General features: G+C 46.2%; 1 protein-coding gene across 1 annotated transcript in view; it reads left to right on the top strand.

Moving 5' to 3' along the window:
• grin2ab (glutamate receptor, ionotropic, N-methyl D-aspartate 2A, b) overlaps positions 1–15,291 on the top strand; it is a 113,329-nt gene extending 98,038 nt beyond the window's left edge. Inside the window, exons 14-20 of the mRNA XM_085783741.1 lie at positions 3,395–3,624; positions 4,312–4,472; positions 7,927–8,114; positions 8,924–9,162; positions 10,983–11,166; positions 12,389–13,214; positions 14,171–15,291. Of these exons, the coding sequence (XP_085639867.1) occupies positions 3,395–3,624; positions 4,312–4,472; positions 7,927–8,114; positions 8,924–9,162; positions 10,983–11,166; positions 12,389–13,214; positions 14,171–15,176 (2,834 nt within the window). The 3' untranslated portion in view covers positions 15,177–15,291. The remainder of the gene's footprint in view (positions 1–3,394; positions 3,625–4,311; positions 4,473–7,926; positions 8,115–8,923; positions 9,163–10,982; positions 11,167–12,388; positions 13,215–14,170) is intronic.
• The last annotated feature ends 1,475 nt before the right edge of the window (positions 15,292–16,766 follow it).

Here is a 16,766-nt window from a genome sequence, read left to right as displayed (position 1 = left end):
TTGCTGTAGTTTTTTTTTTCCTTGTCAGCATCTGCCGAGCACGCTTCAGTGAACCCGTACAATGCATTTTGCTTTACTATTTTTTTTTTCCATCTTACACACTGATTGAACAACAAATGCCAACCATGTCATTTTCTAAGTAATATTTCCTTTACAAGAAAGTAAGTAGACTCACTTTTCAGGAAAGCAGCTGATGTTTGGAAATAGTTTCACATTTTGACAAAGTCATTCATCTTCTAGTGGCGAGTTCACGTCTCTAGGTTTTTATTAACCCACCTGTTGTCTTTCTGGGTCAAATTGACCCAATTTGTTCCCTTCCTCCATCCTTCCTTCTTTCCTTCCTTCCTTCCTTTCTCCCTTCCTTCTTTACACAATCATTTTTCCCTTCCTTCCTTCCTTCCTTCCTTCCTTCCTTCCTTCCTTCCTTCCTTCCTTCCTTCCTTCCTTCCTTCCTTCCTTCCTTCCTTCCTCCCTCCCTTCCTTCCTTCCTTCCTTCCTTCCTTCCCTTTGTCCTTACTTCTTCTTCCTTCCTCTTTTGATCCAATTGACCCTCCATCTTTCATTCGTTCCCTTTTCCCTTCTTTCTTTCCTCCCTTCTTTCCCTTCGTCCTTACTTCTTCTTCCTTCCTCTTTTGATCCACTTGACCCTCAATCTTTCTTTCCTCCCTTTTCCCTTCCTTCTTTCCTCCCTTCTTTCCCTTCTTCCTTCCTTGAACAAATCTGTTCCCTCCCTCCATCTTTCTGCCCTTCCTTTTTCCCTCCCTCCCTTCCTTCCTTCCTTCCTCCCTTCCTTCCTTCCTTTTTGACCCAATCTGTTCCCTCCCTCCATCTATCTTTCCTTCCTTTTTCCCTTCTTTCTTTCCTCCCTTCTTTCCCTTTGTCCTTTCTTCCTTCCTTCCCGTCATCCTTACTTCTTCTTCCTTCCTCTTTTGATCCAATTGACCCTCCATCTTTCTTTCCTTCCCTTTCCCTTCCTTCTTTCCTCCCTTCTTTCCCTTCTTCCTTCCTTGAACAAATCTGTTCCCTCCCTCCATCTTTCTGTCCTTCCTTTTTCCCTTCCTTCTTTCCACAATCCTTCCTTCCAAGGAAGGATCCTTCCTTCCTTCCTTCCTTCCTTCCTTCCTTCCTTCCTTTTTCCTTCCTTTTTGACCCAATCTGTTCCCTCCCTCCATCTATCTTTCCTTCCTTTTCCCTTCCTTCTTTCCTCCCACCTTTCCCTTTGTCCTTCCTTCCTTCCTTCTTTCCCTTTGTCCTTCCTGCTTCCCTCCCTCCTTCCTTCGTTTCTTCCTACTTTTCCTTTGTCCTTCCTGCCTTCCTTCCTTCCTTCCTTGACCCAGGTGGACAACAGGAGGGTGAAGCCAAAGCCAGAAGCCTGTTAGTTATTTAGGGTAAAGACTGGAAGTGTCTTGGCTCTGATGAAAGTCTTGTTCACCTTTAATCCTCTCTAATAATTGTGTTTGTTTCATTTAAAAGCTAAAGTGTTAAACATATTGTGGTGTTCTTGGTTAATGTACCACATTATTCAATCTGTTTCCCCCTATTTTCAGTCTCTAAGATGATCATCTGTTGCTTCATTATGTCGAATACAGACATGAGAGTGATGTCGATCTTTTCAATTGATTCTCAGAAAAAAAAATCGAATTAGTATATTTCCCAACATGTCAAGATATTGCTGCAGTGTATAGACATTTTCAGCTGAAAAAAAAAAAAAAAGATTATTGAATCGAGTTTGGGGTCGTTTCAACTTGCATCGCTTCCCCGGGCTGGAAAATCAAATTTTGTTGGATCGGTACATCTCACCAATTACGGCCCCGCTTTGAAACAAACCGGCCTGTTGTTTTTGTTGTTTTTTTTTAAATTCGAGCAAATTTTTTTGTGAACAGTTTGATCCTCTTCTCTATCGCAGTTTTTCCGAAAACATTCGTTTGTGCAAATAGCTGCAAATCAATCAGCATCTCTGCAGGCTCAGATTAGGGTCAGAAACCATTTTGAGCTTGTAAAGTGATGTTCACAAATCATTGCCGAGATTGTAGTAGTAGTAAATTAACCTTTGTAAAGCTGCAAAAATAAATCTGCATGAGAAGAGAACACAGTTGTACATCTGTGGAGAAGATTTGAATTCATAAAAAATGAATAAAAAAACAAACAGGAGGAAGACGCTGTGAATAAAATCTGTGAAGAAAGGATACAAACAGTTTGGTAACACAGAGACTAAGTGAAAGAAGAGAACATCTGTGCAGACACAAAAACAGCGCTCGCCTCTGATTTACTCACAACGCTTGTCTGTTTGTATCTTTGACTTGTCTAAAAATAAAGGTCAGTCTACTCGACCAAAACAAGTTTTTTTTTTGTTGTTGTTCTCCACTTATTGATCATGCTCCTCCAAGCCCAAGCACAGGCCTCTTCTCTGTCATAACCTCTGCAAACTGTGTGAGCTGTAGGCATAAACACAAGATAATTAAATCAACTCTCTCCTCCATCTGTTCATTATATACAACCGCATTATATAGCACAACTTTAATACCAAATACATCGGATTAAGGAAACATGATGCACTTACAGCAGCTTTTTTGGGATGGTTTTATGGAGTTAAGACGGTGTGTGTGTTGATGACTTACAGAACTTAGCAACTCATCACTGCAGTGACACTCGTCATCGTCAAACAAACACAAACACAAAATGTGACTTCCAGGTAGGGATGGGTACCTTTCACATCTGAACCGATACGGTACCGATACTTGGTTCCTCTGAACCGGTACCGGTATACAACAACGGTACCTGTTTTCGGTACTTTTTGTATGTATGTGTGGTAATTAAAGTTATTTTGTCTGTAAACTTCTGAAATTGGAATATTTATTTCTCAACAACATCACAACTCCTCAGCCTTTAAGAGTATTTTATGTTTTAGAAATAGGCAACGTTTGAAATAGTCATTCAATGAAATAAAATATTGAATAGTTTATGAGTCTATCATTACAAAAACAAATGAAACTGAGGAGCAGCACAAACTCTGCAAGGTGCAGACTTGGATGAGAAGCGTACCGGAGAATATTCACGTATTGACGAGAGGAGATGTGCTTTCGTTACGTGACGAGGACTTAATTGAACGGTGTCGCTGTGATGAGAAGTGAGGGCTTGAATATTCGTCCCATAGACCGTATCCCCTCTCGCTGATGCACGCGACGCAAAGGTGCGTTCAGGTACCGAAATGTGGTACCGTTTGACTTCACGTGAATCGATACCCGGTACTTTAGTGGGAATTCGGTCGGTACCAATAAAAGTACCGAATTCGGTACCCATCCCTACTTCCAGGTCTCATCCACCTTGTTTCTTGTTTCTTTTTCTCACCTTTTTTCATTTCTTATCACTCCCTCTGTCTCTTTATCTCTGTCAGACCCACACGGCCCATCGTTCACCATCGGTAAGGCCATATGGCTGCTGTGGGGCCTGGTGTTCAACAACTCTGTGCCGGTGCAGAACCCGAAGGGCACCACCAGTAAATTCATCGTGTCGGTGTGGGCCTTCTTCGCCGTCATCTTCCTGGCCTCCTACACTGCCAACCTGGCCGCCTTCATGATCCAGGAAGAGTTCGTGGACCAAGTCACCGGACTGTCTGACAAGAAGGTGAGATTACACACACATGTGCACACACGGAAACGCACACATACACGCACACACACGCACACACGAGAAAACTAAATGCATTCACAGTCAGGGTTGCTCTTGTAATGGATGCCAGCCCTGCGGCCAGACAGGACTCTCCAGGGAGCGCCCTTGGGCTTCAACAGCCCAAACCCTCTGGCCGTAGCTGTCACCACACTAACACTGCCAGCACAGCAGACCCACAGGCGCACACACACACACACACACACACACACACACACACACACACACACACACACACACACACACATATATATATACACACAAACACAGGCTGCATAGATCAAAGAGTGTGTGTGTGCCCTGTGTTTGGATGTGTGTGTGTGTGTGTGTAGTTTGCAGCGGCTGGCAGTGTCAGCAGAACCTCAGCCAGTCTTACGCTAGAGTGGACACACAATGATGATGACTGATGAGTCCACTCTACTGTCTCTCCCTCCTCCTCCTCCTCTCCTCCGTCTCTTCTTGTCACTGTCCATTCGTCCTCCTCACTCCTCACCCCATGTCTTCACTTTCACACCATCGCTCCCTCTTTGACTCCCTTTCTTCCCTCTCTTCTTCGTCTTCGTCTTTGAGACTCTTTTGTGTATCCTCCTCCTCCTCCTCCTATTACTCTTCAAACTATCTCCCTCTCCTTTCCTTCTCCTGCAGTTCCAGAGTCCGTACTCCTACTCTCCTCCCTTCCGCTTCGGGACGGTTCCCAACGGCAGCACCGAGCGCAACATCAGGAAGAACTACCCAGATATGCATCAATACATGACCAAATACCACCAGACCGGCGTCCAGGATGCGCTGGTCAGCCTCAAGACCGGGTACTGTAAACTTGTCAACCCCACTCACATCAAGTTGAGGCTGATTATACCTGAGAGGGTAATTCTGTTTCGCAGACGGCGTGCTTAAAGAACATGTGAAAAAGACACTGCATCACAGAAACTAGGGGACCCCGTGGGTCTCATTGCTGAAACGCAGTAACTGCTGAGTGTTTCTGTCACCAGTGGTAAAATGCAGAGGTTGTCTGCAAGTGCTCATTATAGAGTCGTGTTGCTGCTGGAAAGAGGGAGCTGCCAAAACAGAGAGGGTGTAATTTGTTCTGGAGTTTGCCACCTTTATTCTCTGTCCTAAACTCACACACTAATGGAGGGATGGCTGCAGTGCTTTTTTTTTGTTCATTAGTTTTGTGTGCTTTGATCTTTCCAGTATTTTCCCCAAACATTTTTCATATTTTTTATTTTTTTGCTTTTCCCTCTCTGCAATTACTGTATTGATACTGCATATCAAATAGATAGGTTTTGTTTTTCATATCTCTTATATGAGGCTTTGTTTATACGACACCAAACGGTATAATGAACACGTTCAGCGGAATCATCAGTAGTTTAATTTCATTTTTAACGCACAAGTGGTTCTTTTGGACCCAATAAAATGTAAATACAGCAGTCACCAACACACAGTATAATAAACACGTAATAAACCGCTGTATTTACTCTTAACGGATCCATAGACGTTAAATGAAAGAATATTGGCCTTGAATTCTCTGTGCAGGAGGAAAATACAAAGTATCTTCAACTACAGATATTCAATGTATTCATTTAACATATGCCCTGTGGTGCATAGTTTAAGCCAAAGTGTTTTATATTTCTGCATGCATATCTACAGGGCCTGGGGCAGGTCGATTAGCACCAGGGCGTATTCACAGAGTTATATAAAACCCCCCTTTTTTTCCCCTTTCTTTCTTTCTTTTTTTGCTTATTATGAAGTTAAAAACAGGGTCCTGCTGTTCCATAGGCCGATTCCATCAGGTCCCGGTTACATTGTGTTTGGTTAAGAGTCATACATCAAACTTGTGTTTTTGCTGAGCTCAGATGTTTCAGGCCCACGCGGGGGGATTGGTTTGAATTCACCCTGTCACATCAGACTAATGACAAAACCTGCGAGTGAAAGAAAGAAAGAAAGAAAGAAAGAAAGAAAGAAAGAAAGAAAGAAAGAAAGAAAGAAAGAAAGAAAGAGTGCGGCTCTGCTCGAACAAAGACGTCTTCCTGACTGTGCGTGAATATTTACTCTTCCAGCAGCGCACTCACTGCTGAGCACTCGCAGTCATCGCCCGAGTCCAAATCTGATTTGCATGAGAAAATCCAGTTCCAAGAAACCCGAGCGTTTCTGGGTAATCCAAGTGGTTTGTTTGTGGATCGGAGGAACATCGTTACAGTCGCTGCACCGCATGTACATCATCATCATCATCAACGCTGAAGTGTCAGTGCTGAGATCTGATGGTTCAAAATTCACACATGTCCCTCTTTCCCCCTCGTGTAAACAGAATTACATTTCAAAAAACACAATATTTAGCTGTTTATGACAATGTATCATAGTCATGTATGAAAAAAACTAATGCTTAGAATCACAGAAGAATATGTCATTATTGAAGATATACACTTAAATTGTTATTATTATTATAATATATTGATGTATGAACATCCAATTCTGGTGCTTTTACTGTATTTCTATCTAGAAGTCGTAGCCTTTTTGGCCTGTGACCCCTTAAAATAACTCAGTGTCACAGTATATGAACAGTAAGTAGGTGAGGTTTTTTCTTTCTTTCTTTTATTTCTAAGAGTTTCAAGACATAACAAGAAAGAAAAAATCCCAAAAAGTGTTTTTTTTTTTCTGTTATGACCCCCACAACTTTCATTTTCGGGAAAAATACGCTTCTTTCCGTCCTTGCTGAAAGTTTAGATGAGGAGACTGATACCACTGTTTTGTGTGTTTGGTAAATATGAAGCTGCAGCCAGGAGCCACTTAGCTTAGCATGGAGATTGGGAACAGAGGCAGCAGGGGGGGGGGCTGCGAGTCTGATGCTGTCCGAAGATAACAAGATCTGCCTACGAGCACCTGCGAAACTCACTAATTAACACTTCATAGTATATTGTTTGTTTAATCTGTACGAAAACTGAGGTGTCGGAAATGACAAGTTGTGGTTCCATAGGTGTTTATGTGCTGCTGACTGTTTCTCAGCCAGGTGCCATTAGCTCCCGCAGTCGGCATCGTCGCTTCATATTTAATTGTCTCATCTAACTCGCTCAAGGAAGTCTATACATGCATTTCCTAAACTAGTAATACTAATAACTCCTCCACTAAGGCCAAACACAACACCAACACACGTCTGTCAGATCCAGATTAGGACCTGGGTCTCTGAGCTCAACACTGTAAATATGTCAGATTTTTTACATCCAGCTCCAAAACGTTATTATCTGAGAAATGTACTAAAGGGTCGTGGTAACACTTTATAATAAGTACACACTATTAAGCATTAGTTAAGCATTAATAAATACTGAATTCTTCATTTATAACACATGAATACTCATTAGTATGTAGTTTATAAATACAGTTAGTGCTTATCAATGATGAGTAAAACATATTTAACTGTGTTTATAAACTACATACTAATGAGTATTCACGTGTTATAAATGAATTCAGTATTTAAAGCAGAAGTAAGTGATATATTTGTGTTAATATAAGTCTTAAATAGTTATATCTTCCGACAGCAATCACTTACATAGAGTGTTTGGACTGAAACACGGGTCTGTCAGTCCCTCTGCTCTGCTCTGAGCCGAGGAGAAAACATTTATCGTATCCTACAGTTTTTATCCAATGAGGAGAGAGAACGGCATGCAGGGCTGTGTGTGCAGCCAAGGAACGCCGTGAATGTGGTGACGTAGCGACGAGGACTGTTATGGTGCGTTCAAGGAAACTCGTATTTTTCCGACCGTGAAGTGGTACCAGTTCGATCTGGTACGAGTTCACCGGTCGGAAGTTACGAGTGGCCGTTATAGTGACTTTCACCGGTAAAACAGGTCGGAAAAACATGAGTGGGTTGCCTGGAACGCTACAAAGTCGTAAGTTGTGACTTGAAGCTGTAATTTACGATTTCAAAAGCCTGCCTGGAACGCAGCATTAGCGAAAACGACCGGACCACTTACTTCTGCTTTAATGCAATAACTAATGCTTAATAGTGTGTACTTATAGTGTGTTACCAAATACGACATGTAGAAAAGTGGTTAAAAAATCTGTTACAGGTGAACCCATATTAATAGATCAAAACATATAATCAGTATTTACATACTCCCCTCTTGAGTAGTTTACCTTGTTCAGAGTTCAGCAGGTACAACTATCCAGAATCTAAACAGCTGTACTACAGATGTGAACTTATGTTTCTCTCCTATGAAGTCGTGAGAACCGCTGTGGTAAATCCAGAATATGTGGCTTCTCTTACAGAAAGCTGGACGCTTTCATCTACGACGCCGCGGTGCTGAACTACATGGCCGGCAGAGACGACGGCTGCAAGCTGGTGACCATCGGCAGCGGCTACATCTTCGCCACCACCGGCTACGGCATCGCCCTGCAGAAGGGATCCTACTGGAAACGGCTGGTGGATCTGGCCATACTGGGCATCATCGGGGACGGTGAGGCGCTCGCTCGCTCTCTCTCTCTGTCTCGCTTTCTCTCTCTGCTGCTCTGAAGTTTGAGTTTCTAGGTTGTTGCAGGCCCTCAGTGTTATTACAGCTGTGCCATTGCTCAGCTTCCCTCCCCCAACACTCTCCCTCCCTCTGTCAGAAAGCTATCAGGGGTTAGTCTTAACACACCATTTCATCATCATTACTCTGTGTGGGTTTGTGTGTGCATGTGTGTGTGTGTGTGTGTGTGTGTGTGTGTGTGTGCCCACCGTGTCCTGTTATGTTTACTCCTCTGGATTGTTCTGTATAATAAGCTGTGAGAGGGTGCGAATGGAAGAAAGGGAGCGAGCCAGACAGAAATCAAACTGCTGAAGCCACTAAAGCACTTCGCTTCACACCCGGCCTCCTTTTTTATCCAGGGCAAACACCTGCGTGCTCGAGCACACACACACACACACTCAGACTCACACTCAGACACACAAACATGCTCAATCTGATAATAATTCCTCCCATCTTTCCTTATCACTCCATCACTATCAATTCTTCCCCCTCCTCCTACAACCCTTTTTCACTCCAAGTCCTGTCTCCTTTCCATTACGATCTATTTACCACTTCACCTCTCTCCCCCTCCTCCCTTCTCCTCTCCATCTTCCCTTGTAATGACCCCCCCCCCTTTTCTCCCCACACAACACGTCCCTTATTCCCTCCACTCCCCATCCCTACATCCCTCCACTCTTCTATCTTGTTCCTCACTTCCACCTTCCTGCTGCTGCTGCCATAAAAACCTTCAGTCACTCTTTCCTCTGAATGGCCAACAGGTGAGATGGAGGAGCTGGAGGCCCAGTGGCTGACTGGGATCTGCCACAACGAGAAGAACGAGGTGATGTCCAGCCAGCTGGACGTGGACAACATGGCGGGGGTCTTCTACATGCTCGCCACGGCCATGGGGCTCTCCATCCTCACCTTTATCTCCGAGCACCTGTTCTACTGGAGGCTGAGATACTGCTTCACTGGCGTCTGCACTGGACGGCCGGGGCTGCTCTTCACTATCAGCAGGGTGAGCAAAAGGGAAAACATTTTCCAACGACTCCTCTCCTCTCTTCTCCTCCTCCACCGCAGGAACCTTTCCCAGGAACTGCACCTGCCTGCGTTTTGACAGCAGCAGGAAGTAGGTCCAGTTTCAGCTCCTCGGAGGCTGTTTTTCTTTCCCCCCTCCCTCTCTCCTCTGCTTCTGAAGTACAGTACTTTTTCAGATGTTGCTGTCTGAGTTTGCAGTGCAGAGCTCCACTCGCTGATCAAACACCGTCCTCAAGAGCGCAACAACTAATGTGCAGCATTGATTCAGACTGTAAGAAATCACTGGTTGTTGCAATATCAATATCAGGACTTGAGATGGGAATTTCTTGTCAAGTTATTGACGTTTAAACATTAAAGCAGATTTGTCTAAAAAAAAAGGAGTGAGATGAGGAGAAAGAGTGGGTTAAACACAAACGCACATGCACAGCGAGAGAAACAAACCTACTGTATTTTGCAGATTGGTTTAATACGGTTACGTACAGCGGAGGAGAAATGACGGGGAAGAAAAACCTCGGCACATTATTGTGACTTTGAAGACACGCGGCGGCGGAGTCTTTGTGGTGTTTAACAACATCAATTCGAACTTCACACAGTGAATTACAAAATCAGTTACTCCGTCGCTCGTCTTGTTGTGTGCAAAAACTGCATCTGAAACAAAAGCAGTCGATTTTTTAATCCTTTATCTGTCCAATTTGCCTAATCTTCATGGTTCTGCAGATGCGATGAAAATGCAAACGGGAAAGAACGAACGAACGAACGCTCAGTTGTGCGAACGCAGGACGACTCTGCGGACATCTGTGCATGTGTGCGTTTATTGGACATGCACAAAAGAAAGGAATCAGTGTATGTATGTGTGTGATAAAAGAGGAAAAGGAGAGGGGGGGGTAGGGTGATTATAGAGCGGCTGAGATGTATTTACTGCTGCGCATATGGACGGCAGGATAGAGGAATCAAACGACTTAGAGGATGATAAACGACATGGACGCACAACACACACAAGTCTTCTCCCCCCCCTCTCTATCACCTACACACACACGCACACATGCAGGTCGGCTCTGACACAAGGTAAAAAATGGTTTCACACACTCAGGTGCAGTGAGGTGAGGGACAGGCTTGACCACACAGTCGCACACAGAGGCAGAGAGACGCACAAACAAACCGACACACACACACACACACACACACACACACACACACACACACACACACACACACACACACACACACACAGAAAACAGAAATGGGCACACCCAGACAGACCTTTTTTTCATTATTCATATGTCATGTCTCTGTGTTAGGCAGGGCTTTTATTCCAGACGAGCAGCATTTCACACATTAAGTGTTTTACAAAAAGAGTGCGATGTGCTCCTGTGAATGTGTGTGTGTGTGTGTGTGTGTGTGTGTGTGTGTGTGTGTGTGTGTGTGCATGCCGTTAGAGCAGCGATGCTGGAGGTTAAGTGGCTCTAGGAAGAACATCTCCTTGCACTCAAAGGCTCCCTCCAGTGACATCATCACCTAAATTTAATTTTCCAGGCGCCTCTCGAAGCAGTTCATCTAAGAAAGAAGAGATTATCTCTCGGAGCCATATTACAAAACAAAATGAGGTTAAAGTTTGTTGTAAACTCACTGCAGGAGAGGATGCAGGGGTCTCCTCTCATTTACCTAGCAAGGAAATTAGTCTAGTGAACAACTTGATCCTTTTTTCTTTTTTATAGACTGAAAAAGAAGTCGTCTATTTCATCCTCCCACTCTTTTCTTCTCCTCTCCCCTCCTCTCCGCTCTTCTTCTTCCGTCTCTCAGGGTATATGGAGCTGTATCCACGGCGTTCATATAGATATGAAGAAGAAGAATCCTGAGCTGGACTTCAGTCCTCAAGCCAACATGCTGCACCTGCTCAAATCCGCCAAGTCCATGGCTCTGTCTTCCCCCAAACGCAACACCGTCCTGGTGCAGCCGAGCATCCTGGACATGGTGACAGGGAAAGGTACCGTCACACTGGATATTTTATTTATTTATTTATTTTTATTAAATCTTTTTATTGATTCAATAACAATACATCCAAAAAAAGTCACATTTTCATTTTTCTGTATAACTTAATACCCACCCCACCCATCCCGGAGACCTATACATCATTATATCAACAGGTTAATGTACCCAGATCCGTTTTAGATAACTGTGTGTACTTATAGCCAAAATAATAATAATAAATAAATAAAATAAATAAAAATGGATTTTGATTTGATTGGATTTTTTATTTAGCATACATTTAAGTTCAATGGTGCAAGGAGGGAATGAAGCCCAAATGGGCTTGTACCAGAGCTCCACCCCTTTCAATAATTACAAACAATACAGATTTCTAAGGCTAACACAACATTTTTGAAAAAGAAGGACTTAAAGTGCACAATTACAATGTCATATAGGTAAAAATGAGGAGAGAGAAAACAGAATAATCAATACCAAGTGGAGAGAGCGAAAATAAAGTACAACATTTTCAAATGTCTGGAGAAAGCAGGAAGTGACTGAATGTAGTGTATGGAGGATTCATGAGAGGTTAAGATGTTTTCTTAGCTGCTTTTTAAAGAGTGAATAGGAGGATATGGATCTTAAGGATTAGATATTAGATATTAGATATTAGAAAAACTTTATTGTCCCGCCAAGGCAGGAAATTAATCTTTGGTCTCACTTACGGTACATGAAAAGAACACAGACGCTTGCCAGCAAGACTTACATAAGACAAAACAGATCCACAATGATCACATACAGTAATAAAAATACATACATACAGGTAACATCTGCACTTCAAGATCCCCTTTACTGTGTCTTGTTGATTATAGAAACGGCAATGGGGGTAAAGGAGCCCTTGTAGATCTTTTTCTTTGCCCTGGGGATTTCACATGTAAATCAAAAATCATAAATTCTGCCTCAAGCACCCGTGATAGGATTTCTGACACGCCCGGAGGTCGCCCTGACCTTCCTACAGACGCTGTGTTTGCATAAGTAAAGGTGACTCCCTCCACCTTGTTGTGGACTCCAGCCTTTAATCACATTGACTTCCATTCATAAGCTCCCGTCTTGATTAGAAAGACATTAGGCGCCACGCAGGGCGCCAGAGCGGTGGATAATTTATCACCTAACTGCCTCAGCATCCGTCCAAACATCCATCTATTGTATCTGCTGTCTGAGGTGCATCTCTCCTCGTCTCCTAGGTAACTCACTCCATAGTCTGCCTCCGAAGGGTCCTGGTCTCTATAGCAACGCCGCCGGTCCGCAGGGTTTCCTGTCATTGACCGGGCGACACAAAAACCTCCTCAACAATGCTGCTCCGTTTCCTGTGCAGCAGAAGCCCCCTCCCCCGCTCCAGACCAGCCCCAACAAGCCTCAGCTGTCCATCACCAACGACAACGGGAAGACGCGCATGGCGGGGCCGGCCTGCGCCGCGGCCGCCGTGTCCGCGTCCAAGCCCCGAGCCCTGTGGAAGAAGAGCGTGGAGACGCTGAAGACGCAGCCGAGCGTCACGTCGCCCGGCCCCGGCCAGAGCCCCACCCCGGCGTCCGGACCCGGACCGCCGCCGATGAAGAGCCAGCGCTACCTGCCCGAAGAGCCGCCGCACTCGGACATCTCCGAGTGCTCCAGCCGGCCGCAGTCGCACAAGGATTCTGACTCCATGGCGGCGAGGGGCGGGTTTAAGCCCATCAATCAGCTGAGGAAGAGGGGAGGAGGAGGAGGAGGAGGAGGAGGAAGCGGGGGCGGAGGAGGAACCAAGATCTACTCCATTGACTCGGACCAGGCCAGTCTCCAGTCGGCGCCGCCGTACCAGCGCGACAGCCAGGGCGGAGGCGACGACCACAGTTACCCCCCCGACCACAGTTACCCCCCCGACCTGTTTCCCCCCGACAGCACATACTCACACTCACACCAGGGCGACACGCCCATCATGCAGCTGAGCGCCAGCCTGCTGCACCACAGCCACAGCGCCGAGGCCGACCTGCACTCGCTGAAGGACAAGAAGTACAGCACCTACACGCACAGCAGGTACACACACACACACACACACACACACACACACAAAGACACACACACTCACACACACTTGTTTGAAGAGCTGTCATTATCTTTTCTTTTGTGTCATCATTAGTTGCTTTTACATGCGTCCAAAAATACTATTTATAATCAGATTAATAGGTCAATCAGATCCAATTCACCCGGATCTGATTTAATTTCCGATCAGATTGAAAGAGGTCGTCTACTCTACGCCGATTGATAATCAGCTTAATGCCGCATGTAAACAGCTGAATAGAGTGGATTCGGTTGATAGAGTTATTTATTCATTCTGTGCATGCCACCCTAGTATGTAGGAGTCACGTATTGACGTTCACAGGAAATAGGAAAGTCAAAGCAGTGTTGCCAACTTGGCGACTTTCTCGCTAAATCTAGTAAGTTTTTTTTGTCAAATGCGACTAGCGACAAATCCAACGACTTTTCCCGGTGTTGTTAAAGATGTTTCTGGTTTGGAGACTCCGACATGAAAGCACGTATCACTGCTGTCTTCAAAGAGCAGCGGCTGCTGCCGTGAGCCCTGCCCATCCATTTGTACGTGAGAAAAGTGCCTGTATAGTGTGCTACACTGTAGGCTACCACTATAATCTATTGCAAGATGCCCGGTCATAATAAAGTGCCTATTTCATATTGCAGGAATGCCTGGAATAAAGTGCTAGAAGTGCGATAATCTATTGCCAAATGCCCATAGTAAAGTACGTCATGCATACAACAAACAACAATTTAAAATACAAGAACATACAGCAGATAGACAGACAAGTATACAGATTTAAGTATGACCATGTTCACAGATCTGGTTTTCTAGTAACCATGCTTTAAGATCGGCTTCAGCTGGGGCTATGTATACGCAGATTGAAGGATTCATTTAATCCGATTGTTTTCAACACTGCATGTAAACGCAGCTCTCGTCTCCCCCTCTCTTCTCCCTCTAGTGTGAAAGACAAAGCCGGAGGTTCGTTCGACGCTCCCAGTGCGGCGACGGGATCACAGAGCGTCCGGCCCGGTCACTGCCGCTCCTGTCTGACCAAGCTGACGGGATACTCCGGCCTCTACACCGTCCGCTCGCCGCAGGCCCGCTGCGACGCCTGCGCCCACCTGGGGAACCTGTACGACATCAGCGAGCAAGACCACCTCCACTCGCACTACGCCCACGCGCACACGCACCCGCACGGCGGCGACATGTTTACGCACTATCTCCCCCAGAGCGAGCTGGGCCTGGTGGGCGAGGGCGACGGGCTGGTCAGCCACTTCGAGCCCTCCTCCCCCTCGCCGTCCCCCCTCCCCACCTCCTCGTCGGCGCAGCACCTCCAGCTGAGCCGCCAGCACTCGTACGAGAACATGATCCCGGACAGCGTCGCCGAGCGGCCGCCGCAGCCCCACGCCCACCTGCGGGGGCTGAGCCTGCCCGACAGAGACCGGGACCGGGAGCTGACGCTGGACGAGGGCGCCTACGCCAACGTCCTCACCATGCGCTCCGACCGCCCGTTCAGCAGCCGCAGCCCGCCCTCGCCGTCGCCGTCCCACCACCACAGCCTGGACGCCCCGATGCCCCTCCCCCGCCGCTCCAAAAGCCTCTTCCCGGACCGGCCGTCCCACAACCCGTTCCTCCAGTCGGCGCCCGGCACCACGCAACGAGACCCCGCCTCCCAGGCCGCGCGCATGCCGCAGAGAAGCTCCGCCCACGAGCTCTACAAGCAGCGGATGCCGATGTCGCTCACCCTCGGTAACCACGGCAACAATCAGCTCAACCAGCACATGGGCGGCCACATCGACCAACAGGTGTTCTACCCTCAGCAGGAGCCGCCCATGGTGGCGTACATGGTGCCGCCCGCCGCCTCGCAGCCCATGAGCTACGTGACGGCGCCGCGGGCGTCCAGCGCCGGCAGCAACCGGCCGCGGCTCTACCGCCGCATGCCCAGCATCGAGTCCGACGTCTGAGGGTCACACACACACGACGGCGACGACGACGATGACACGCTTATATACTCTTTCACCGAAACACACTTAACACACACGCATGCAAAGACAGAGGTGTGTGTGGTCGGACCGGGCAGCTCTGATTCTAAGCACATGCAACACACACACACACACACACACACACACACAGACGCACACAGACGCACACACATAGACACACACAGACGCACACACAGGTGAAAGACGGAGAGGTTTGCTCTGGACTTAAAAGGTTAACGGCGATGCTGAGTAAATAAATCATTGTTTCTTTATCACACACGCGCTCTATAGGGCCGTTGCCGGGGCCGACGGGGGAAACACCTGGGGGCACAACGACACAACACAAGATGAAGAGCGTGTGTGAGTGTCCGTGTGTGTGTTCTTGCCTCAAGCTGTGCGAGGCAACGAGGCAAAAAAAGACGGACAATATGTCTGACATGACAGATACAGAAAAAAAAAAAAAAAGTCTTGGCGGAATAAGGAGGGACACTGTACGGTGGGATGTGACGGAGGAAGAGGAGCCGACCTGCTCACCGAGGAAGAGGAGGAGGAGGAGGAGAAACTCCCACCTCTCTCTTTCTGAGATTACACACACACAACAACACACACACACACACACACCCAGACAAGTATATTTCACCGTCAACACACCCGCCCCCCGCCCCGCCCCCCTCTCCAGGACTCTCTCCTGTTGCACTATGATTTCTCCAGTCAACCCGTCGTCGTAGGCTACGTTGACGTCGTCTGAGCCTCCAAACTGCACTGCCAGCAGCAGCATGGCTTCACCAGTAGTTACAGCGACACTTAGAGTAATCCTCGACTTGAATGGAAAGTTACTATCTAATGTAATAGAGTATAGGACTGGGATGGGATGGGACGGGGGAGGCAGGTCTGACTTGATTGAGAAGTGTTATTATTATTATCAGTGTTATCCTGCCCGCAGATGTACAAACACTCAAACACACACACGACTTACACACACACATGAAAACGCTGCGTCTTTGTTTTTTGAGGGAAAGTTTGAAAAACACAAAAAACAAAACAAAACAACCGACTGTTTGGTTTCTTCGATGATGTCAGTTAATTGAACATTCCTAAAAAAAAGTGGACCAAACGTGGCCGCCAGTAAATAATAATAATAATATAATAATAATAATAATAAAAACGCCTCTCAGGATGAGAGTGTGTGTCGGAGTGTTTCTAGATCTAGAGACAGAACAGTATAGCATCCTTGCTTCCTCTCTTAGCTAGCCTTCAGGTCATACTGCATGCTTCCTACTGCCCTGTGTTACAGTTAAACTCCTATACAGGGTCATATGTGCACACACTCGCACACAAATATATATGCACATACACATACACAAACAGACACGCACACATGCACACACATAACACATAACGCACATACGCAGTAGTCTAAGATAGTAGTTTAGGGTGGGTGTGTGTGTCGAGGCTATGAGATAGCTTCTCTTTGTGCACTTTGTAGATTTTATATCCTGCCACCTAACACAGACGTTTGACCAAAAACACTTTTATACTGAAAAATATGAATATTCTCAGTCATTCGCTGGA

This window comes from Trachurus japonicus, chromosome 1 (genome assembly GCF_045865225.1).
Source record: "Trachurus japonicus isolate A0001 chromosome 1, Traja_1.0".
Taxonomy (NCBI): domain Eukaryota; kingdom Metazoa; phylum Chordata; class Actinopteri; order Carangiformes; family Carangidae; genus Trachurus; species Trachurus japonicus.
Note: the sequence above shows the minus strand (reverse complement) of the source record. Positions and strands in the feature narration are given on the sequence as shown.